Raw genomic sequence first — 25,163 nt, 5'->3', positions numbered from 1 at the left:
GATGGAGTGAAATCTCTCCTACGTCCCCTGTTCGCGGCAGAGATACACAGAGATACCGGTGGCACGAGCATGTATCCGTAAGTTAGGTGTGCACGTGCATCCGTAAGTTAGGTGTGCATGTGCATCCGTAAGTTAGGTGTGCTCGTGTATCCGTAAGCAGAGAATGACTCGGGACGGCTCTGCGCCACGGAGTACTCTTACAGAGGTGAAACTCCGGTGTTTTTCAGGTACCGATTCCGTGAGCGCATGCGTCCTCGAAGGTGTATCGTACCCTTGGCAATATCGATACCAAACGTGGTCGAATCGCAAAATTCAAATGGGAACGCGGTCGTTTTAGTTAAATTTCCGTCTGTGGTTGATGGGAGAAATGAAAGAAGAACTTAGGGTATCAGCCTGATGGTGATATCTGCCTTGTGCAATAAAGACACGATCATCTAACGAAGACGCTTCCAACAACGTTGGGAAAACATTTCCAAGAAAATATCAATGAACAACGAAGAGTGGTTCTAAGAGCAAGCACGGTCTAAGACCGAGCAAGAACGTGGCGATGCATCGCGAAGATGGGAAATCGTTAACCTTGCCCGTTCGTGCCAATGGGCCATGGAATTTATATGCGTCATACGCTTCGCGGTACCCAAAGCGAACGCTTAAAGAGACACAGCGAATTACAACGCATTGCTACACGCCTATCACGCGGGCCCAGCAACAATGCATACCTCTTAGCTGCCGAAGATAATGGACCCTCCTGCGTCAGATCAGTCAACACGACGCCGAGACGACGATTAAGCTGGCATATCAAAGCGGTTAATGGAAATTGAACGCACGGAATGGATTTATGCAAAGCGAGAGCGTTCGCCGCTCGTGGAACCAATTTCGCTACCATTTCCCTTCGCAATAAATACCAGTTACCGACCACTCGTTCCAATGGTCTTCGATTACTCCAAGAACACCTCGAAGCTGCTTATTATTACGCTACGTGTATTTAATGTCGGACGCCTTAACAAGCCTCGGGATAGCAATCGAGTAAACAAATCGGGTAAACAATCGAGGCTCCAATTGGGAGTGGTTTCGAATCGAGACGTGGTTCCCTCCGAAAGAGGAAAGATTGGAATGTTTTCTACCTTTTGCTACGCCATTCGAGATCTCCTACAAGAGAAGACACGTTTTCCTTTGGTGTACCGATCGCGAGGTAACCGATTTTACCCCGGCACGACCTACAAATTCGGTCCAAACAGTCGAGATACCCTTCGGGCTTCGCAAGAGTCGTCCTAGACGCCAAGGACGGTTCAAGGCCACCTAACTTCCCATTTTGCCTTTCAGCCCGGCGCTGATCGATACGCACAAACTGTGCTTTCGAGGACATATATTCGTCCACGGATGAAACTAGGTCGCGCTTCATACAGACGCAACGAAGGACTAAATTACGGGGAGTCAAGCAACCGGTGAGTGTAACTCACCTTCGGAGGTCTTCTTTCCGGTGTTGAAACCGGCCGGGGGTCGTCGCCATCCCCTCCAGTTGTTGCACAAGGACTCCGGCTCGCTACTCCAGCTGCACAAAGAATCCTCCTCGAAGCGATCCGAGTCGTCGAAGGAGTAACGATCCGCCTCCTCCCACTCCACTATCTGTGCACTAGGTTGACCGTTGGTGTCCAAGGCGGCCCCGGGTCCGGAGGACGCAGCAGCCGACCCTGTTCCTCTAGTCCCGCCACCGGAACCACCACCACCACCACCGCTGCCACCATCGTTGCCGCAAATGCCACCGCGCCTGCCACCGCCGCTACCACCCACCGCCACAGGAGACCGAGCCAGGTTGCCCGCCAGTTTTAATTGTCGTACGAATCGGCACGCGCGACACTAAGGGCCACTGCGCCCCCGACGACCACCGTCGTGCTCCGTCGACGGCCTCACCGCGATCGCAAAGCGACGACACCCGCCGCCGTCTCCTACGGGTCGAGCCTGCGTTCGACGTGGGTATCCGTCACCCTCTTCCCGACCAAACTGTTCGCCGTCTGTTGGACAAGATTCTGCAGATTATTCTGGGGACTCGCACGCTTCGCCCGGGGACTGCCGCCACTCGAATACTTTGTTGCTATCGGGCTACTCGACGTGCAAGTACCAAAACACAGGAGCACGCTTCCAGTAGAGCTGTTCGAGTACTCGAAAGTTTTACTCGGCTCGAATGACCGGTCCGAGTCGAGTACTCGGAAGAAACGAGCAGCTCAGAAAGAACCGAGTAACCTTTCGGACCGAAGCGAGCGCCTCGGAGAAGACGGATTCACGTTGCCGAAACGTGACGGTCCGTGTCGTATAGTCTGAATCGACCTTTACTCGGTTCTTTCGAGCAACTCGCTTCTGTCCGAGCTGCTCGTTTCTTCCGAGTACTCGACTCGGATCGAGAACTGGGTCTCGGCTCGGCTCGGCTCGCGAGCAACTCGAAACATCCGAGTTTTCTGCAGGCCTAGCTTCTAGTAGTACTCGGAGTGGTACCCTTTCGATGATAGCAATCGAATATTGGTATTCGTGTATTGCTATTTCGGTATTAGTATTGGAGTATCGTCTTTGGGATGGTACCAATTGGATTCGGTATCCGAAAATTACTATCTCGATACCGGTATTTAAGCGTCGCTATTGGAGTATCGTCATCTGGATGATACCAATTGACTATTGCTATTCAAGCACTAGTATTCGAATATTATTATCGGAGTGTCACCTTATGGATGTTACTGCTCCGATACCATCATGGCATTACAGTGCGAAATATACTCAAATTTTACTCCAATACGTATAGAACACTTGAACATCAAATTATTCGAATAGTTTCAGTCCCAGAACTACTTAGGAATCTGCTCTGAACCCTTCTCAACCTTCCTGATACAGATTCTTTACGCTTTCATCCATAACAAATATAACGAATTAGATTTTTCTCGAAAAAATAACGGGTGAAAGGATCAAGCGATACAACTTGGCGTGTAGGTCAAGTGGTCGTGGTTAGATCGAGTATTCTGAATCGTTCCTGTAGAGACAGTCGCCCCCCTTTTTGCCTTCATTACTGCTTTACGCGAACGCCACGCTTAGAGCAAAGAATAGTGATCGCCGAAGGTCACCGAGTAGACACACCCCCGCTACATTCCTTAACAAAATTTCCAAAATTTCTATCCCTACCCTCTCAACATCGCATTTGAAAGATAGAAAACGTAAACCTGGTAAAAAAAAAAGGGCCCAGAGCACGTGCACTGCTCAATTACTAGGATCATCATTTACTAAACCCATAAAAGAAGTATCAAAAGCAAAGGGAAACCCTGTACAGATATTTAACGAATATTTCATTTACGCTTTACCAAGTAACAGAGACCCTGTATTTTGAGCAGTGTGAGCAAACAATCGATGCACGCGACAAGTAATTAATCTAATCTAATCTAGTTTGGTGAACAGTAAGACCACCCCTCCTACGCAGGAAGAACAACAACCTCGAAAGGAAAGACGAAAATTGAATCGGTGGAAAAAGGACCGATTATTTGAGAATTCTCGAGAGCTATCCGGTTATATTTGGGACGCTTTTAATGGATATGAAATTTCTCGATAGGACTCTGATTTGAGTCCACGGGGTAGGGTAATTGGTAAATCCGAGTGTACGCCTCCAACCACCGTTTTACCGCCGCCGACACGGCGCCCGATATTTCCCCTCTATTATATCGCTGCCACCAGAGACAGCTATGTCACCCGCCACTTTTAATTGCTCCTCGAATCGGAACACGCAATATTACTATAACACCCTAAACCGCAATTGTGAATGTATATCCCTCTTCTGTCAGAGTGAAATCCCTTTCCTTCGAATCGTTCTACCGTCTCGCTTACTCAAACTTTTGTCAAGAAAGAGAGAAAGATAGGTGAATTATTTCCTCGCAATAAATAAATAGACGAAAAGCGAAGATCGGAAAAATGTGAGGAAACGTAACGTCGACGATCGAACTTGGATAATCGTTACACTATCGAGTGTTGTTTACTATCATTGTAACTCGCGTACTTGGATCGCGATGCTCGCAAGGTCACCCTTCACTTTCCAATTCTGTTATTCGATTTTGCTCACCTCTGCGGCGTAACTTCAAACCGGTATCGTCCGCAACGACTGCTTGACGCGTAAACGACCAAGGTGGATGTAAATAAAAACATATCTCGAAACGATTTCTACTTCCCGATTGAATAATCTACTAGATAACGCTTTTCCAGCGACAACCTATTTTCGCGTATAAGAGCGAAAGCGTAACGCGATAAAGCAGCGATAAGTCGCCATCGACTAAAAAGTTTGAATCGATATATCCAGCACAAAGAAAAGAAAAAGTGCCGAGCGACGGATACACGGGAATAGCGAAATCTTCGCACGTAGCTGAGGAAAAAGTTGAACTTGTCGCGAAGTTTGGTAAAATAAAAACAGCTGATGTCGGGTCGCTATGTTTGAAAAAGCGTATTGATTTTCCACCACTGAAAGTAGAACCTCTTTTATATTTCGTCCAAGTTCGCGAAGCAGTAAACGAAATAAAAAAAAAAAAAAAAAGCATCGAGCACGCGACTCGATAGTACGAAACTAAACGACGGTGCTACCAGAGATTATGGCGAACGTCAAACGAACAGCGTGCGATTAAGTTAGGTTAGGTGAAAGCCACGAAAAGAGGAAGGAAAATTGGAGAACAGTGACCACGAGAGCATAGCAGAGTCCGAGAGAGGAAGACAAGGACCTTGGCGGGTCGACAGACCCACGTCAAGAACGTGCGACGACCACTAAACCCCGCAAAGGGGAGCAACCCCTCTACTTTCCTTACGTCTATCGCACCCGTATGTCTCACTGTTCCACCTTTCACACCTTTTGTTCACGTATATTCTAACCGTTTTCCTGCTTACCTCACCCTCTCTAACGAGTTTACCGTTCCGTCACTGGTGCACTTCACACCCCTCCGTTCCTTCACCTACTACTACACTACTACTACTAATGCTCTAGCACCACCGAACGTACAGTACGGAACCAGAACAGAATGGGGAGTACACAAACATAGATTATATATGTATACACACATGCACACATAGAACGGCGCACTCGACAACAGAGTAGGACAGCTGAGCCACCAGTGCCCCACCAGTTTTATGTAAGAGACATTTTGCACTATGTCCCCGGTACCTTAGGCGAAGGTCTATCTTGTCACAGGCACGCGAAGAATTGTGCTAATTTAGGTCGAAATTACGCACTACCACTGCACTAGCTCCAAAACTTCAGCTAGCCTACCCCATCGACGACGACAACAATAAATATGGCGAGCGAACCTCCTGCGCCTCGCTGCTACGACTGTCGACTGACCGCCAGGTGGCGATCGGGACGCCGTCCCGACGGCCCCCTCCATAATCCTCGCATTCGTACTCGCTTCGGCTATTCTCGTTCAACTTCGTGATTTTTCCTCCATTTTCACGGTCACGAACTTAAAGGATGTAGTGCAGAGAGTCGTCTCACGCGAGAAAACTCTGTCGTCCAAATTGTGGAGGGGATGTCGCCTACTTTCACCTTCCGCCATCTTGCCTTGATCCACTGATGGCGCCATGTTTTGGAACACTGCCAATTTTTTGAATTATAAGTTTATGCTTACATTTATATATGATCTTTCTTACTATTTCATTCTGTATTCCGTATAAAATGTACGTTAATACCTAAAATGTTGTTGATTCAATCGAGTATTTGATGAAGGCCTGCGTAAAAAATATTTAGCTCTCACACGTGAACGAGATGACGCGTTCCTGAAACAAATATAATTTTAGAAATGTTAGATAACAATGGTCTTTGATGCTACTACTCTTATTCTTCTTAAACAAAGAATCGTATTAATTATACATTTATGAAAAATAAAGAATAATTAATTAAAAGATATCAGTGGCGCTATATTACTGTAAAGGTTACAACTATTTTCACTGCAAACTTGGCCGTTTTCCCACCGATGACGCCACTAACCGAGTCGATACTTTAAAGTGCTTCGACTAATAAAATTTATCAATGTATAATGAATGTAAGAAAAAAATTGTAACTTTGCAAAATTATACAATTTGTGTCCAACAAAAGAATGTAATTATTGAAAGAATGTTTAAGATTTTACCTTTTATGTTTCATGATACACATATTTACAGGTCATTATAAATATGTTGGATATTGGTGCATGCGCATCATTCGTTTATCGCGCCTGCGTATAACCTTAAAATTCACGCGGATTTATGGCATCCGGTAATCGTACGGACTAATCCAGGACTAATCCGAGTATGAATTTTTGGATTCGTCGTTTAGTTTCATAAAAAGTAAACATGTCGTCGTCCGAGGAGGAGAGCGATAAATTAACAGATTTGGAAGCGATCCGTGACAAAATGTTAAGCGAACCGCGAACCGAACGTATGCAAGTGAGTGCTTGGGAGGACGACGATGACGGAGTAGAGGTTGAACGCAACGCAAAAGGTTAGTATTTGCAATTTTTAACAGTGTTTACAATGATTATATATGTATTTTCTGTGTAGAGCCCGATGAAAATGAAATTCTTTGCGCAGCTGAAAAAGGTGATCTAGAAAAAATCAAAATATTATTAATAAAAAATCCTTGTTTGTTGCAATGCATGGATAAGGATGGCTACACTCCGCTTCACAGAGCCTGCTATGGCAATCACATAGAAGTTGTGGAAGTATGTTCAAGTTATATTCCAATTATATTATCATGTTCCAATTATTTTGATATACTTGTCGTTTATAGTATTTGCTTAGAGCTGGTGCAAAGATAGACGCAAAAACTATGGACGAATGGCAACCGCTACATTCTGCATGCTGTTGGAATAACGTTGAAAGTGCTGCACTTTTAATTGCAAATGGAGCAAATATAAATGCTAAGAGCAAAGGAGATCAGACGCCTCTGCATTTAGTATCCGCGAGCTCCCACAATTCTCCTGCTCTGCAACTTCTTCTTCTGCACCCGGATACAAATCCTCGCTTAATAAATTCAAGTGGGGATACGGCAGAACAAATTGCGAGGCGAACAGGAAAGTATTATCCGATGTTTGAGATAATTGAAGACTGTCTGAATATCATTTGAGGTAAGTTGAGAAACTTTCCTATTATTTATAATTTATGAATTCATTAAATATACTTATACGAACGTATGCGCTATAACATTACAAACGTGAAAAATATTTAAATGTAATGGTTCGATATAAACATATCTTCTATCATGGTATCGTTATATTTCTAATACAGACAACAAGACAAACCTTGTTCTTGTTGTTTAAGTGGATTGTACATATAAATACAATATGTATAAAAAAAATATAACAAAAATTGTTGTATTAAAAACTTCAATGAAATAATACTTTAACATATTTTTTTTGTTTAATAGATGCAAATGCGATATAAAATTATCATTATAGAAAACAAAGACGTATTCGAGTGATTTGAATTTGATAAAAATGCGAACTGTAAAGATAACACGTTAACGTCGTAATCGTAGCATAAAACGTGTTTGTTACAATACACTTATCGATAAAATAAGAAAGAACTACTTACTACTATCTAAAATAAAATATAAAGTTGCACGTTGGTGTGTCCAAAAGGCATTTTAAATCGTTTATTTACATTATAGCGACGTTAGGTTAACGAATTTTGGTGTACCATTGCTCAAACGTTTCGTTCCTTCCCATATGAGCACAGTACAATCTTCGGTTACTCTATAGAGATGATGCTGATCTAATGACCATGCGATCGCTATTACCGCTCCACAGCCTTCGGTAAAATTAAGAATCTCTCGAACTAATCTCAAATTCCAACTGCTCCACAATCTTATGACTCCGTTATCTAATCCTGTCGCAATAACGTTTACGGAAACTCCCTCGGGTGCATTGCTATAACAAAGAGCTGTAATTTTTCTCCTAGAGAGAACAGATCCAACCGGTCTTGCATTTATCGTAAATACTTTCAGTTCAGACTGACTCTTAGTCGAGTACTCGATCGTCTTACAAGCATCGTAAGTAACCGCTATGTCTCCGAGAGTTTCGCTAATCGCTAGTAAACGAATAGGATAATTCTGATCGCAAGATATCGATCTCACGTACGTTAAGCTGCAAGGAAAAGACGGTGAATTATTTTAACGTAGAATCCGATATAAATTTTCACGTATATGCTTATAAGTATATTGACCTGTTTAAATCCCATATAATGATAACGCCACTTGCATCACCCGTAACGGCTATACTAAATGCCCGGGAAAGAGATATAACCGTTACTCTACTGCTGTGCCCTAAAAGCACGCACGCTGGTGTCGAACTAAAATCAATTTTGCTTGTAACTACGGTGTACGTGTAGACTGTTATTCTGCCAGATAAATGACCTGTCCAGAGTTGTCCGCAATCCGGAGCAGATCCTAAAATAGTAATCTACAAAACAAGAGAAATTGTATTAGACATATTATACTATTGAAGTAAAGTAACTGTTCCACATGTTAGGATAATTTACTTACCGGGTCCAAACCCGATGACTTAATCAATGGCCTCGGCGGTTGTTCTTTCTTACATTTCAGTCTTGCAATTCCGTCCGTACCGCTCCATGATACTAAGGCAGCTCCCAATACAGACGTTCCACTTAACATACTTGCACCTAAAAGTATAACATTATATTCTACAAGACGTCTATATGTATATATTATATTGTATATGTATAGTGAAACGAAGTGTACCTTTCTCTTTTGTGTAACCGAGTAGTAGAGTAGTGTAGCTAGGTAATCCAAAAACGTCACCAGTCATTAAGGGAACCAGAGACGCTAATGGTGCCCTGTGTTTATGTTTCCAACATAAAGCAGGCTCGTTTCCGGGTGCGCCGACATAGTTTCCCCATTTGATGCCTATGAAAGTTGTAAAAGAAAGTTTCGTCGTAATGCCAGCGTTTTACGAGAGAATCGTATACATATATGAAACTGAGAAATTGCTACGTACCATCTACACCTTCAATAACTTGCGGTAACGGCGAATGCAACATTGTGTTTCCAAGGTTTTGGATTGCCAATGGATGGGCAGCTCTAAATAATTGCGCTGGCGTCTGGCCGTATGTTCGCACCATTGTTTCCCAAGCTTGACGTTCCAAAGGATCCGCTATTTGTTCCACATTGAAGCCATAATAGGTCTAGAAATGTAAATTTTCCGAATGTTGGTAATGGTTAATTTAAATAATAAATAGGACAGAAATATCGAGTAACGGGTGTCTGAAAGTTACCGCTGGATGGAAAACGTTTATAGCTTCTACCGCTGGCCTTCCAGTTTGTCGAAATCCAAACACTAGGTCGATCCAATAGGGTAGAACTTCCCTAACGTGATCCGCTTCTAACGCTGCTCTGTGAGCAAGAATGAAAAGTCGCGCATCGTTTCCGCACCATTTCGGCAATTCAACGTCTCCCACTCGGTTACCGTTTTGTCGTACACCGAAATTAAATCCTTCTGAATTCAATAAAAATTCCGGCAAGTAGAAAAACTCTGGAATTAATTCTTTCACGTCTGTCGTTGAGTCGCAACTGGTTAATCTCCACGTTGTAGCCAGCGCGTGAAACGTTCGATCGGGAATGTCAAAATTATTGTCTTGATAGCACAGAAACATGCTAGTGAACGGTGGTAATCGTACCAAAAAATGTAGTACCGTGCCAGAATTACTGTAATGCGAGCCATAGTGAAATGGTTCTTGATTTAACGCGATTAGATTCAATCCTTCCGATAAAGTTTGTTTAAGGTAGTTGTAATTGTTTATGTAATGTTGTTCGTTTTTTTTATCCTGCACAGCCATAGGCCGTTTAAAATTTCGGTAAATCTGTGGATTGTTGAAATCGATCTTTTCGCTGGTGTAATCTGCCAAGACGAATGGAAATACGGGATACTGCATCAAGTCGTTGTACGAACGGCCAGCTAACTTGTTCAGACAAGTGATATATTCCCAATTGGTTAAAGCTCCGCTTCGCCAGAGGGTGATGGCTTCGTTCAAATCGTCGCCAGGTACTCGCCTTGGTAAGTTGCAAGCAGATAATTCTGTTACGAACTCATCCCTTTCCTTGGAAGAGTTGAATGCCAATAAATAAGTTCTGCCCGTAATTAAAAATATTTCGATGGCCCTCTCTTGTAGTTGGTATCTCCTTCTATGCAATTCTCGAATATCTTCGAGACGCCACGCTGTTCCACCTACCATAGCTAAATCCAGGCCACCCAAAGCTAGGTCGGTGTGTAACGGTAGGTCGGGTTTGTCAGGTACGAAGTAAAGGCATGTTTCACCGATAAGAACTTCGCCAGCTATTTCGGCTCTAGGAGTAACAACTTTGGCTTGAGACATTTTACGTATTCTTTCGCTGGTATGGAGTCTCTCGATCAATGCCGTAGCGTTCGCATCTTGTCGATCGGTCACGAATAGATAAGATAACGGCGCCTCGATTTCCGCTGGTTCCAGTTTATTTCGATAATCGGCCATGAAGAATCTCTTATCGATGTTCAAGTGACATCGTTGCAATCGTATTCTAACTCTCGCGGGTCCTTCCGTTGGATCCAATTCCCAACTTCTCGGGTAACTTTTCGCGAAATACCAAGGTGCTCTTTCGTGCGTTAAACGTCGGGCCAAGTCCCTCCATTTCGCGAGCGCTTGGGCGTCCATTGCTCTCGAATGTTTCAGTCTTTCCATTAATACTTTGCGTTCTTGGTTTTGTTCCTCCACAACTGTACGCGTAATAGTCATAGCACTCTCCGTTAGTTGCTTACCGAGAACGTCGAATCTGTTGCCAATTCTTTGGATAGCTGGAAGATTATTGTCGATCCATATGTCGCGATCTCTCATCAGTTCGCGTCTCAACAATGCTAGCTCTTCGTTCCATACAGCGGAACTAGCTTGATCTATACCTTTCGCCAAGTCCCATACGTTCAACGCTTCCCTTAGCTCGGCGCATAATCGCGCGTCCGCGCTCGACATTTCTCCCCGTTTTTGCAAAAGATCCCAAAAGAAGACTGTAAATTTCTGTTCTACTTGCGGATGAACTTCCAGAATAGAGGATAATATTTTATCAGCTTTCGGCTCCTCCATCAACGATCTAACGGCAAAAATTCTCGTATTGTTACTCTGATGAGGTCCGAGTAACCACATCATTATCTTGGCCGTATATTTTCGGAGGGCATGCCTGGTCGACCATCCACTGGTCCAGTGATTTTTCTTCTCCAACGGATTACAAAGGCCGTGCAATAGAATCGAGAATAATCTTTTAGTTAATTGCAGTTCGTTTCCAGACGGCGATTCGTCGGCTGCCGTTATAAATTCAACTGCTCGCGTTAAAATAATGCGAAATCGCTCGAGTAGCTCTCCTTTTCCTGGCTCGCGCAACGTTGCGACGGTCGGGGCGTGCAGGCTTCCGAAACTAGACGATCGGGAGCCATGATCGCTTTGATCGCTGGACGTTGTGAAAACTAAAACATTGAAAAAATTATATACCGACGATAGCCGATAAGCTTAAGCCGTACTTGTTTTGTCACCTCTCGTAACAAACGATAAACACGTTTGAAAACGAAAATCGAGACCGTCGGAATTACATCAGAGTTCTAGAATATTATACAATACAATTACCCGAAGTTATGTGATACGCCGAAGCGAGATACGATGCTGTGCTGCGTAACCGGAAACTCGACTGATTCGAGACTTTTGAAGCGAGCACGTCCAGTTCGCCGTCAAAGAGGGCAACCTGTGCGTCCCTTACGACCGACACACAGCTTCTATTTTTCGTACAGTCAGATTTTTCTTTCAATTCCATATAATTCAATATCAAATGCATGTCTAAAATAGCTTGCATTTGATGACTTCCCAGAGATTCCAAGAGCTTCGTAGCAATAGCAACGAGCAGCACATGGATGTCTCGGTAAAGGGACGTAGAACCGCCTTTGTGGGCGCCTGCGACTAATGCCTGAACCAGCGATTCGATCAATCCTTGCTCTAAAAGCATCCTCAAAGCATTGGGATTCTGAAATGAAAACTCGTTAATTTTCTCCTTCTCATTCTCGTTCCATTCTTCTAGCATTGGCTTACCTTTGCGATTACGTCGGTGATAAAGGACACTATCGGTCTTGCTATATTTGGCTCGGTAGCTGCTGCTTTTACAATCATAGCCATTAACGGCGGCATCGCGGCTAGAGTCGGCCCTCTCAAAGCAAGATTTTCGAGAGCGACTACGAGCGGTTCGCTTCCAGGATATAAAGCTATTTGATTAGCTAGATGCATAAAGTACTTTTGCTTGGTGAATTTGTTGATTTCTTCGTCGCTAGCGCGTTGTAAATACGTTTGTACGACCTGCGAAAGAATCGTCGGTATAAAGGATGAACTGCAATGAGATCTGCTTAATTTTCACGAATTTCACGCGGTACCTTGATCAACGCTGTACGAACTCTGGGATCGGGATTGTTTGCCAGTACAAGTAAAAGTTCAGCTCTTAAAACGTGCTTCAGTACCAAGCCAACTTGACTATCCGGTAAAACTCTGACCGCATCCCGCAGCAATAACAAAAGACCTTCGCAAACTAGTCCTTGGCATGCTCTTCTTTCGTCTGTCCACGTGGGCTGCTTTTCCTGAATGGAAAATTGTCGCTTGAGATAATTATTAATTGTTAACGAGTGAAATAAAACTTGTTTAATACTTGCAGTACTGAGGGGATTGGATCCATCGCTAGCTGCGATTCCGGAATCTTCTCCGGCGCTGGTATCTTGGGGGGGACCGTTTCGGCGTTCTTTTCTCTTTGAGATTTTACTTTTCTGAATCTGCGAAATATACAAGCCTCGTTAAATGTTATTCTAGTTGTTATCCGAGTGTATAGCGTGTAGGTACCAACCTGGGCGTTTATTAAACCTTTGCTCAGTTTACTGTTTTCTAAAGTTCCGATAGATTCCTCCGAAGTACTGGTAGTTACCGCGGATGCGTTCTTTACAGCTTTCTTCTCCCCAAGGGACGGTAATAAAAAATAAATATTGTGCCTCGAATGCGTGATATGAGTTTCCGATGCCTGATGAACGAGAACCAAATAATCGGTGATTGCCACGAGATGAGCAAATTCGGGCGGGGCACCCATCAATGCTCTGATCAATTCGACTACGGCTGTTCCCGTCGAAGAATCGACTACCGCGCCTAGTTCCTCGTACATGAAGTGCTCCTACGATAAACAAAGGAAAAAACAGTCGATTTCGTTTGCATCGAATCCGTACAATTGTTTGAACCCGTATCGCATACCTTGCACAACGTCAAAATCGTGTCAACGATTTCTACCCTGTTCAGTTGAGACGCGTTAAATTCGCGCTGCGAGTGCTGGTCTCTCAACAGCATTAACAACGCTTGCAATAGCAGATTCAACGTATCGTATTGAGCCCATGTTCTCCACGCAGTCAGCGCGCCTTTTATCAGTTCAGGATCCGTAATGACGGCTTCGCAGTTTTGCGAGATCAAATGATTGCCGCTGCCTACATCTTTTATCAGGATCGAACTATCGCAAGCAGCGTCTAACATTGCTTTCAGAACGTGCCTACCTGCGTGGCATCGTGGCGATTCTAAAACGCGTAGGACCAACGCGGTCCCACCTTCCGATCGATATTGATTCAACAGTTCGGAATCGCTTCGTATCAAGTGCAGAACTATCGAAAGAGCCAACGCTTGTTCTTCCTCGGTAGAGTCCAATTCGACTACCTGCAACACAAGTTACTCTTTAATACGAATCGATCGAACAGCTGTGTATCGTCTCTGTACGGGTATACTTACTCTTGCAAACAGAAAGAGAAATATAGGTACTCCGCCTATTAAGGTTGCAGCGGGTACTAGTCCTCTGTACTGTTGGCATTCCAATCGAACGGACAGTATCGGAGCCAAAGACAAAGGTGGTTGCTGCGAAACTCTGTGCTCCGGCGCGGAGACAACCCTAAAACCTGGTTGACCCGGAAACAGATTTCTTACCACGGCTAGAAACGAGTACGCAGGTAACATTTATACGAAAAGACCAACATCGAAACAAAACTAATCGAATCGAATCGAGTATATAGGTAAATTGGCAAACCTACCGGCAGGATTCGCGATAGCTTGAGGGTAAAGATGAACGATATTCGGATTCTGTGCCTCGTAACTGAGAAGGAGATTATTTTGCAGTTCGGCCAGATGCGAATTCGTAGCGTCCATGACCGCATCCCAGTCGATTTTAGTCTCGGATACTTTGGTCTCTACGGCATGCCTCAAGTACGTTCCACCGTAGGACTTTCTTCGGTTCGTATCAAATTTCCCTGCTCCCTCTGTAGTCAAATATAGGTGTAATCGAATAGTTGGATAGTAGGTACCCGACAGCGATCGCATCTTTCACGGTACTCACCGAATTTTACTTCTCGTACACCGTCCAATGCTCCAGATGCGATTACCGGCGCGAAATCTGGTTTATCCATGTTTAGAGCGCATTCCGCAAGATTGGTATAATTAGGCCCAAGACTCGCCAGGTATAATGCTCTCTCCTTCGTAAACACTGGACATCTATAATAAACGTTCACGTATGTACAATAGAGACATGATAATCAATAATTGAACGTTAGACGACAAAGGCGTCTACCTGAATGCCATCAAGTTTCCCAAATACCAGGCCCCGATACTGCTCGACCCGACTTGTCCTAGTAGAACGCATGTAGTTCCAGGCTTTCTCACTAACAGACCGTCGAATGGTAATCGCGCGTTTATTTCTTTCCAGCCGTCCACCCAGAGGACAACCTCGACCACGGCGCTGCGTTTGTTTAAAACGGTATCCTTGAAATTCAGTGCCAAGTGATGCCACCGCCCAGAAGGAAGCATCCCAGTTACCGATGTTTCGGAAACCGTACGATTCGTTTTGTCGTCTGGTCGCGTTAACCGTAAGATTAATTTGTCTGAAACGGAAAATTAAGAAATTCCGATACAAAGCGTGCAACAACGGATAATTGTTACGACAACGATATCGTGTTTTGCGAATAATTCGAGCAACGTCGAGTATCGTTCGTTACCTGATCTCAGGTCCAACCAGGTTTCGAGAACCAAAGACTCGAGTCCGATAGACATTAAATGAATGATCGACGACGGCGTAGGTGGAGATGTCGAACCTGCCACGACTGGCGAAAACAACAGAGAAACTATTAGGTACAAGTTCGTCCTTTTGCAGTAATCACGTATACATAACGCAATCTTATAATATAATATAAAATAATAAAGTTAGTTTACGTATGATATTAAGTTTTACCACCAACCTTCGCGACTCCAATTATCGGACAGAACACCCCAGTCTGATAAGCTGTCGTTGTCCGAATCGAGCAACGGTGACGTACCGATCACTGTCCCTTTACCAGTAACGGGCGATCCTCTTTCGACCCTTAGCCACATGGAAACAGAGCAACCGTGTAACCAGACCGGCCAAGCCAGTTCCGATCCGACTGGCAGACACGTTGCGTGGACAGACCATGGGCTGCATATTCCAGTCGCCAAGTGTCTCTTCCGGAAATTGTTCACGAGATTCTCAGCTTTTTCCAAGTTCTTGTACTCTTCCGATTGAATTTTTGGCAACACTTTCGACAGTTCCGAATGTACAGGGAACGATAGGATAAAATTTGGTTGAGGACGCGCGCCAAGGACGAGATGATAAAGCGGTTCCAACAGCGATAAAAGCGGAGGTGCCTCGACTTTAAACAGAGACAGGTATGCGACCAATTCTGACGGCAAAATAGATTGCGTCGCTAACAGGGTAAACACTTCTAGAACAGCGTGTTGCAAATCTGAAAAAAGTTGTTATCGTTACACTTGTAATATACTAGACATGCTATAGACATAGAGAGTACGAGAAAAATATCTGCCGTAACACGTTCACGCCGGCGCGGCGTAAAGAATCAACGTTACGATTAGGTTACCTTGATATCGAACATCTCTGTTGGCGAATATATCCTTAAAGCCGTTTAGTAGTTTCATAATCACGCCGGAACCAGCTAACGCGGCACAACTCGAAGCGCTCTCTCGACAGGTAACCGCAACTTTTCTTAAACCAGCAGTTACGATGGATTCTCTATCGGCGTCCAGACCTCTATAAAAGAACGTCGTTTAGAACATTCATCGCGCGAATATAGATCGCGCGACTCGTCCAAGAAAACTCACTGTTCGGTAAAATGAATCAACAGGTCGACCGCTAACGAGCACAAGGCTGGGTGCGCATTCGCGTGGCCTCTAGGTTCGACTACCGGACCCAGGGAATTGCTGCGTCTCTTTACGCCGTCGGAGCGAGGAGTTCTTCCCGCCACCTCGACGTCCGCCTCGTAGCCGTCGTCGGCGGTCACGTATTCGCCGGTACTGCTGTCGTCCATCGCACAGTCTGGTATCGCATCCAACGTCATAGTCGGTAACTGAAACGAAACAGACCGAGAGATGATAGCTTGGCGGCCAAATTCGACGCGTTCAACGGAGAAAAAATCGCGGGACGAAACTTACCCTGGGCCGAGTATGCTGAGGTATAGTTTCTTCTTGCGCTGGTTTCAGCATAGAGACTTTTAATAAAACTTCCACGATCACGGCCAGTCCACGAGCTAGCTTCACGCCTGTGTCCATCAGTGTTCTTCCGATTATGTCACCTGCGCAGTCACCTGTACAGCGCGTCATTTGCAATAATTTGTTTGCAACGTAGCCGATAAAAATGTGCGCGAGAAGAAAGCAGCGGCGGCACGACGATTCCACGAAACGGAAGCTTCACCGAGGATCGAATACTCGGAAAGATATTTACCGGTAATAACGAGCGTTCCGTCGACTGTTTTCAACTCCGTCAACGAATTCTCCGAGCTTATCGGAATTCTAATCCGCAGCTGCGCGGGATCGAACAGTACGTAGGAACGCACTTCGAATACACGCGGTTCGCGTTCGTTATACGTAAAAATACTTACGCCACGGTAACGTGAAGCAGCACGTGAGCAAAGCCTCGAAGAGTTTGTGCGCCGATTTGTTGGTGGTATCTAAGATGCATATAAAAAAATATAAAAGATGATGGTACGTCTAAAAGAAAAATCCGATTTCCGCATTTCGACTAACTCACCTGTAATACTATCCGTAGAGATACGTAGCGCCAACGTTTTCAATACTCGGGAACATTTGTTCGACAGGGAATGCCTCAACAATTCCGTGCGGAACGTTGGGCTGCTCAGAGCTATCACGGCTGTGGCTCTCCACGCGGCGCTCGCCTGGTATAGATTAATTTTCTTCTTCGCATTTGCGTCGCTATCGGTTCTCAGAGACGTCGGGTGAGTGGTTTCGAGGCAACTACCGAGTATTTCCGGAGGATGGGAAATCGCATCGGCAGCCAAGTCGTTCGTTTCGCTGAATGCTTGTCGCGTACCGTCCCGTGTATCGGCGTCGAACATCGTCGATCGTTGAGCATTTCGATCGCCGATTTCCGCGTCGTTAGTCGCGAGATCTCTCTCCACTCGGTCGGAGTTATCGGTCGTATCCTCTATAGTAGAGAGCAACTCGTTCGTTTCCTTTTCGAGGGAATCGAATAAAGATTTGAGCGCGGGTCGATCTCTTTCGGCCTCGGCATCCTGGGACTCGGATCCCATGGAATTCGTTCGCGTTCTCAGGATTTCGATAACAACGCTCACTTCGAGAACAGCGTACACGTTTCTCGCGAAAGTCATATCCGAGAGCAAGGCTAACGTTTCGTTCAGTCCGTCGAGTTCCGCGAACCCTTCGTATAATTGTGCGTTCACGATCAGGCATGATATCGCGGATAGACAAGACTGGAGAAGAAATTTCGTTGCGACGTTTCCGGTATCGGCTTTGTAGTAGGTTTTACATTTCAAAAATGTGGGGTAGAAGACTCGCAGAAGCAATTCTCGTCTGACGTGGAAGCTAGAGCAAGGCCCTACCTTGAGAAGGTGAGCCATTAGAACGTAACATAGTTTCGGCTCGTCCGGAGTCAAGAGATCCGCGTACGACCGTAGAAAGTCCCAAGCGTAGGTCGCAGATCTGTCGCAAGTGGTGCACAAGTTCGATTCCGAATAGGCACCGAGCTCCTTGAAGAAAGTACGCTCGAGAAGCATCACCGCGGGAGCGTAAGTCGCCGGGTCGCGCCTGTCGAGAAGCGAGACGATGCCGCGCATGAGTACTCGCGGTGGAAAGCAGCAACAGGTGCCCGCTGCCGTCGAGACCTTGATTAATCTGACTAGGAGTTCGGTGGGAAAAGGATGCGTCCCTCCGAGCAAACGAACGAGAGTCATGAACAGGGAGGAAACGCAGCATAGCTGTTTCGCGGTGATACCGACGTCCAACCGAGCATGGGCGACACCGAATATATCCGAATGATGATGAGTTTGAACGTGATCGACGCACGATTTGTGTTTGGTTCGATTGCACCGAGCCGCGTGATCGATATCGCGTCGCGCCGACTTCAAACCGCTCGTTAGCGCGCCTATCATATCGATCACCTTTCTGGCGCGGGTAATCGATCTCGCCTGGTCGGTGCTCGGCAACTCGACTATCGCGAGTATCGTTCTTTCGACGAGCTTGCCGTCCTGGCTTTCGGCAAACAGTTGAAACAGTTCGAGAAAGTCGGACAATTTCTCGATGGAAGCTCCCTGTTGATGCAACAGACAGTAAAGGAAAGCGACGATTCCGTAAATGGTACCGAAGATAAACTCCTGCAGCAGCGAGCCCTCTTCCGGTGAAAGCACGTTCACCGGTTTGCTGCAAGCGTCTTCGAGTAATCTCAAAGTCATGGGTAGCAGTCCGTTGTGAATGACGGCCGTGGTTGGCTCGTTCGCTCTGAGCACGCGTTCAAGCGCCGTCAGCATTAGCCTCGCAGCCGCTGCTTTTAACGTGGCGCATTCCGTGCCGGAGAAACCGGCATCGTCTATGCCGAATTGAAGGGACCATAACGTGTCCAAAGCGAACTTGAGGACCTGCACGGCCGGAGTCTGCTCAGCCGGGGTGTCGTAGTCTCTGAGCCCTTGAAGCAGCTGCACGATCAACAGACTGGCCTCGAAATTGCTGATCCTCGACTCTAGAACGTCCTTGATCCTCTCGTCCGCGTAGTCGGTCGGTGTTTTCTTGGCCGGCCGAGTGGGCAGCTCGTAGAGCGCCGCTTGCCATTTTTGTTCCTCGTCGCTTCTAACCACGGACGTGAAGTACTCGAAATCCATCGGATTCAGCCGGATCTTGAGCGTGACCGATCGCGCCTGATCTATACCGTCCGTCAACAATTCGGACTCGCTGCTCGCGGTTTCCGACGTGTTACGGCGCGTTTCGAGCATACCAAACGATCTTTGCTTGTGGTGCGTCGGCACCTTGCTACCGATACCGATGCTGTGTCTACGATTTGCTCTTTTCCTCGACGCACCATTTCCCTCGTACGAAGCACCGTTTCGGCTAGATTTGATCGCTCTCGGTTTCGCGCGCGGCACGATATGTATCGTGTCGACGGTGTCGTCGTTGCAGTGAAACTTCACATACGGATTCCGCGCGGATCCGTTCGAAGCCGTCGAGTCGGGCTTGCCGCCCTCTTCCTGAAGCGCGACTGGATAAAGCGCCACCAGCAGAGCCACCAGCTCGCGTCCGCAAGAAAGACCGCGTACACCGAGAAGCTGCAAAACCGCCAGGCAACGCCAACCGCGATCTTGCGTCAAATACTTTCTCAATCCGACCAGTTCGTCTCCGTCGATCCTCTTCGCGCAGAGCTCGTGGACATCCGAAAGTAGCTCACAGGCTATAAGGGTAGACACACCGCCACCGCCGACCGAACTAGAACCAATATTTCCATTACGTCTTTTATACGTCTCTATCTTATCCGTTGGACGCACCGAGGTGCTCTCTTATCCGCTTATCGTTGCCGCCTCGATACGGTCAGTTTTACGCAATCTTATTTTCAGTGAGTGACGCGATATCTTCCAAGGAAGTTTTCCGAGCGAAATGTGAACGTACGTCGATGAAAGTCGAGATCGCGCGTCGAACGTTGATGTACTCGCGGTGAACGCCAGGTGAACAGAATTTTCGAATACACTAATGTTCGAACCACGTAAAGCCGAAGGAAGGAATCGCTCGCGGCGAGTGCAAATGCGAGAAAGCGACGGCGAGAAAAATATCGTCGCATCGGTATCGGAACCGCAAACGCGAGATCGTATTATCCATCTGCGGTCACCGTGCGCTGCTGTGATGTCGTCGTAAAAACGAGCGTGCCATTAGTCGCCCTCCCCGATATCCTTCCGCGCACCTTTTTTCAAATCCTTATCGTAGCGAATCGCGACGCGCAAACGAATTACAACGGGACAAATTTTCCGATTAATCGCGGTTGGTTCGTAAATACAGTATCGTGTCGAACTAAGCAACTCGGTCGGGACCGGCGAGCTGCTTGTTTCGAGGGAGGTATGCTATTCGGCTTGACTTTGTTCTCGAGCGAGACGGTGTAGCGGCGAACTACATACAACCAACAGTATCGTTTCGGAGAATACACATTCCAGAGAAAGAGAAAACATTACACATGTTCTCTGTGCTCTTTCCACTGATCTCTTCTTCTCGCTTTAACGGATCTCTCACTTATCTCTCTCACTCAGCGGCCGATTTGAAACAAAAAGGTGGGGATAGAATGTTGCTCATTTCGAGACAATACTGTACGTGAGACGTGACCAAACCAAAATACGTCTCCTTCTAAATCTAGGATTAGATCGAGTGGTCCGTAACCTTACCAAAACGACAGAGCATCTTTCACATCTCGGCATTCTTTTGCTTGAGCAAGCAACTCGGCGAGGAATACGTCCAGCCACGATGATTTCTAAGACAAAAGGAATCGATCGAATCGTAAGTCGAGGAATAAAATCAGTCGTGTTTTATCAAATTCGATACGGTGGATAGTTGGTAGCGAGTACCGACTCGTCGCGCCAGGGACGAGAGGATTGCGTGACTTGTACGTCATCCCGAGGCGATTTTTAAGCGGAATTTAAGCGTAAGAGAACGAACGATCGCTGTTGATTCAGGAGAGATCTTTTACAATCGAACAAAACGGAAAGAAGGAAAGCACGCGTTTATCCAGGATGCGTTTAAACGAAAATGCGATCGTCGTCGCGAATTCCTCGCGTTTCTATCGTACCGAGAAGATTCGAAAGAGAAAGGATGAAACGTCAAGGTAACAACGGTATCGTTACATAGTAGGTACCGGTATATCCGGTAACGATCGTCTCTGCTCTTTCTTCTCCGTTGAAACAAAACGAGAAGAGCGAAACCGAACGATAAGGATCGTACGGGAGAAGAAAATAGAATAGAAATAATGGAAACGGTACGCGCGTATACCTCGTAACTCTGCGACCTTGCGTGAATGAAACGGTCCCAGAAAATCTGCAGCTTGTTGACCGAAGCCGAAGACATTCCTAGACGTTCTTCGTACACCTTCTCTTCGTCTTCTTCCCTGTCCCCGGTCTTCAGTTGCGTATCTTCTTCATAGCTGAAAAGCTCGTCGAAACTGACCCACGGGTACAGAGTGTCCTCGGGTAACCTTCGAGGATCGCTGCTAGAGCACGTAACCCGATCACCTGAAACGATCGTGTTGAACTTGTGTGTATCGTACTTCCCTACGTTTTGCTACTGTTCTTCGCGCGCATTTGCACGTACGAAATGCGTTCGCGTACGAGTCGAGCCGAGCCGAGCCACGCTTAGTTTTCAGTTATCGGTTGTCAGTTGTCACCGTGTTCACCGAGAATTTCGCGTCTTCGACAACCTCGAGTTTATACCGCGGCGACTGGCGTCGGCGACGCGTCTCTTTCTCGCGTACGCGACGTCTTTGCGTGTATACGCGTTTACGTCGACCAACTACGGCTTACATAACATCCCCACGAGTTCGCGACAGACCAGTTTCCAGCATTCCTCGCGAAGCCTGAAAGCTTCTCAGCGTTACAAGCACAACCCACGGAGAGAGAACGGTGATTCCAAATTCATGGACTCCTGAACGGCCGCGGCATCGTGGTCGCATTCGTCCTGGCTACCAAACGCATCGCTGGAACGTGACAAGTGACGAGTGACGAGTGACGACACTATTGGTCGGCGGTAGTCGTTAGGACAACAGTGCCGGGTCTACATACCAGCATCGGCTACTCGTTATCAGCCGACTTACTCTCGTGCGTCGTACCATACGACGGCACGGCGACGCCGACACTTCGCCTTCTTATCGCTCCGTCTCGAAGCGTGTGGCGATTCTTTCTTATACCTCTACTATACCAACCATACGACCAACGACAAGTTCCCGAAACGATACCCGGGGTTCCTTCGGGCTCGCTCAATTCCCGTACAACTGCATACACCGGAAAAAGCCAATTACCGCCGATCGTCCTCCGTACCTATATATTATCCGCTAACGTCGCTTCTTTCTTAGCGAAAAGAAAATCTTCCAACGAAATCATTCGTTTAACGTACGTTCAACCGTCATCGGCGAAGATCACGACCTCTGCGAACGATCGGCTATCGTTCCGCGGTCAAACAACAGTGATTTACGAGTTTCTTCTATTACGACTTTTTACTACGACGTGAAGCCGATGGTCATTGATCTTCACCATGCGCTTCCCGAAGAAACTCTTCCAGCGGAACGCGATCGGTACTCCGGAATCGAGTCGCCGGTCCGCACCGCGCCGCGACGCTGGATCGCATTCGCGAATCGCCACGCGTATTTCACTCGATAAATCCGACCCGTCCTAGAAAACAACTTCCCCTATCGCCAACTTTATCTTTCGAACAACATTTCCACTAAGTTTCACCACAGGCTTCGAGAATGTCCTTTCGAGAGAACTTGTCGAACGGAACTACCGCGCGGACCGAACGTACGCCGAATCGAAACTTTTCGATCGTTAATCGCGTGTATCGAGCGGGACCTCGGACTCACGGACTCTCGGAAGACGATCGGTGATCGAACGCGTTTAAGAACGACTAACGTGGCTACTTTGCCCGTTTGCCGGCTGATTGTGAGCTGATCCCGAAGAGTATCGAGTACGAGTCTATAGCGTATTAGCGTATGACGGTACGAGGCTCCGCGATGGGATCCACGATCACGGGAAGGAGAAGGAGGAGGCTAGACCGACGAGCCTCCCGTAGGTCAAACAGACCCTCCAATCGGCTTCTTTCGTCAACGAAAACTTATGATTCACGCGTCGCGGCGGCTCCTACTATTGTGGTTTCAGAAGAAGAAAAAAAAAAAAAGAGAGGGTTACGCTGTAATCCTATGAAGGGTAGACGATGCCGGCGAACGGAACGGAACGTAACGCCCTCCGGCGTCGTTCGATATACATATACGGGATGTACACCCCTTCCATCGGGGATGCCATCCCTAACAGACATGCCATTAGTCACGTAGCCCCGTTGCCGATCGTCTACTCGATACACGATGAAAATCTTCTACATCTTTCGTTTCTTACCGCATATTTTCCTACACTCTGTATCGTATGTTACGAACATGGAAATTAATCCGTGCCACGAACATCCGACGTTACGTTTCCAGCGTTACAATTATCGGCTGTTTCTATCGTTCTTCATCGCCACCTACCACGATCAGCGACTGTAAGAGTGCCTGGCAAACAACGATAACCGCCTGAACACGTGCAAACAATTGAAAACATTCAGTTTCAACTAGGCAGCAGTCGTCCCGTCCAGCCGTAATTGTCGATCAATCTTCGACTCGTATAGTCCGCTCGTTATTATGCTGCGAGATTATCTTAATGAAGTTCTACCCCGTCGTTCTTTAATTAGCATCATCACGACAAGACGCGATAACGGTGTACATCCGCGTCTTTTTCTCTTTCTCTAAAAACCGAATCAATTATTTCTCCTGCCGTTTGTCGCATCGACGAAAAAAGCGTATGTACGTAAGGGCCGTCACTGCACCTAATCGCATCGCGATCGTTCATCGTAATGTACCTTTTTCCAATGACATTTCTTCAAGTTGGAAAAACGTTCGTAATCGGACCTAAAACAACGAGTTTAAACATTTTGCAGAGTCCAAATATCAAAATACGTAACTATATTTTGCAGACGGTAAATCAAAGATAATCCAAATGTTTCGTATATCAAATTATCTGATTTTCCGGTAACGTGTATCGCTCATTTAAATACGTCCGCCTTCGATCAGGTGCTATAGAGAATTAATCGTTACTCGGAACTTCCGGTGATGTCCTTGGAAAACATTCGTATTGCATCGTCGTTACGTTCCCTCAAATTTCTGGAATTTGCTTTATCGACGCAAGAGAAAACAGATTTACATTTTCTTGGCTATCGTTTTTACGTTTATCTCGATTAAAGAATCAAGTTTTCACCATCACCCGCAACGAAAACTGATAGATTCGATGATTACGTTGGTTTACGTAATTTGATCGAATGTCTCGACATTACCATACGACCAATAACAAACTGTAATGACAGTTTACCTTCGATCCTCTTGTTACAATATTACGATACTAGAATTTCTTTCTCTTTGCGTAAAATCTTTTTTTTACTGACGTAGTTGACGGTATGCTCCATATGCGTCATAATTCCCGCCACTGGTGTTGCGTTTATGGATTTCGTCCGCGACGAGATTACGCATTACGGGGAATGTCGCACAGGCACATAGGCAGTAATAGGCACACAGGAAAACATACGAACGGATAGAACGAATTGGCAATGCCTTTTCGAGAATTCTAGCCGGCTCGTTCACTCGCCAAATATACATATATTTGTTACCTAAAACACACCGTCCGGTTGGGGTTCGGTACGATATTTGTCAAGGATCCGTCACAGTTTTTATCATCGAAATAACAACATCGACACCATTGTTCTTTTCGTACTACGCAAAGCACATACGGTAATCGCGATTGGATACTGGAAACAGACACTGGTTTACGTCCTCTTCACGATTTTTGCGCCATTTTCAAATTACTATCTGAAACACTCTTCTACGTGACATGTTTTTTTAAAAAGTAAACTCGCATAGTATTACATACTACTGTACATACTACGTGGATAATCGAAATTGAAAACATTTTATTTTACCCGTACTTTATCTCATTTTTCATCTAAATAGATCAGTCTGTTTACTCTTGTAGGTTAAAGGAAATCCCTGTCGAACGAGGAGT

General features: G+C 46.0%; 3 protein-coding genes across 14 annotated transcripts in view; 1 reads left to right on the top strand and 2 right to left on the bottom strand.

Moving 5' to 3' along the window:
• Positions 1-5,585, bottom strand: part of LOC128877551 (zinc finger SWIM domain-containing protein 8 homolog) — a 77,351-nt gene extending 71,766 nt beyond the window's left edge. Inside the window, exons 1-3 of the mRNA XM_054124939.1 lie at positions 5,543-5,585; positions 5,314-5,465; positions 1,458-1,854 (exon numbers count right to left, since the gene is read on the bottom strand). Of these exons, the coding sequence (XP_053980914.1) occupies positions 1,458-1,854; positions 5,314-5,465; positions 5,543-5,585 (592 nt within the window). The remainder of the gene's footprint in view (positions 1-1,457; positions 1,855-5,313; positions 5,466-5,542) is intronic.
• Positions 5,586-6,077: 492 nt separating this feature from the next.
• Positions 6,078-25,150, top strand: LOC128877525 (ankyrin repeat domain-containing protein 49-like). Of its 4 annotated transcripts, XR_008457254.1 has the most exons (5): positions 6,079-6,481; positions 6,541-6,701; positions 6,770-7,106; positions 9,828-10,049; positions 14,774-14,916. XR_008457254.1 is itself a non-coding variant. In XM_054124902.1 (4 exons), exons 1-3 carry the CDS (start codon positions 6,334-6,336, stop codon positions 7,103-7,105), a joined length of 645 nt encoding a protein of 214 aa, XP_053980877.1. In that variant the 5' UTR covers positions 6,078-6,333; the 3' UTR covers position 7,106; positions 25,134-25,150. The 4 variants fall into 4 exon arrangements, 3 of the variants coding, with proteins under 3 accessions (XP_053980877.1, XP_053980876.1, XP_053980875.1); XM_054124902.1 differs by lacking the exons at positions 9,828-10,049; positions 14,774-14,916 and adding an exon at positions 25,134-25,150 and having other exon boundaries at positions 6,078-6,481; XM_054124901.1 differs by lacking the exon at positions 9,828-10,049 and having other exon boundaries at positions 6,084-6,481; positions 14,774-14,913.
• On the bottom strand, positions 7,337-25,007 carry LOC128877519 (lysosomal-trafficking regulator). 9 transcript variants are annotated; one of them, XM_054124887.1, is made up of 27 exons: positions 23,971-25,007; positions 23,600-23,856; positions 21,891-22,063; positions 21,364-21,602; positions 20,763-20,848; positions 17,123-19,821; positions 16,974-17,042; positions 16,528-16,679; positions 16,198-16,442; positions 15,957-16,126; positions 15,303-15,824; positions 15,063-15,167; positions 14,639-14,948; positions 14,408-14,562; positions 14,106-14,330; positions 13,810-14,006; positions 13,288-13,737; positions 12,893-13,210; positions 12,432-12,821; positions 12,097-12,357; positions 11,641-12,031; positions 9,271-11,483; positions 8,994-9,180; positions 8,738-8,902; positions 8,522-8,658; positions 8,203-8,438; positions 7,337-8,123 (listed from the first exon to the last, which is right to left on the bottom strand). In XM_054124887.1, the coding sequence occupies exons 3-27, from the start codon at positions 21,895-21,897 to the stop codon at positions 7,643-7,645; spliced, it is 10,410 nt and encodes a 3,469-aa protein (XP_053980862.1). In that variant the 5' UTR covers positions 21,898-22,063; positions 23,600-23,856; positions 23,971-25,007; the 3' UTR covers positions 7,337-7,642. The 9 variants fall into 9 exon arrangements, with proteins under 9 accessions (XP_053980862.1, XP_053980865.1, XP_053980866.1 ...); XM_054124890.1 differs by lacking the exons at positions 21,891-22,063; positions 23,600-23,856 and having other exon boundaries at positions 12,432-12,632; positions 12,705-12,821; XM_054124891.1 differs by lacking the exons at positions 21,891-22,063; positions 23,600-23,856 and having other exon boundaries at positions 12,432-12,632; positions 12,705-12,821; positions 16,528-16,667.
• Positions 25,151-25,163: the final 13 nt, after the last annotated feature.

This window comes from Hylaeus volcanicus, chromosome 5 (assembly GCF_026283585.1).
Source record: "Hylaeus volcanicus isolate JK05 chromosome 5, UHH_iyHylVolc1.0_haploid, whole genome shotgun sequence".
In the NCBI taxonomy this organism is placed as follows: Eukaryota; Metazoa; Arthropoda; class Insecta; order Hymenoptera; family Colletidae; genus Hylaeus; species Hylaeus volcanicus.
The sequence above is the reverse complement of the archived record's forward strand: the minus strand, read 5'-3'. Positions and strand labels throughout refer to the sequence as shown.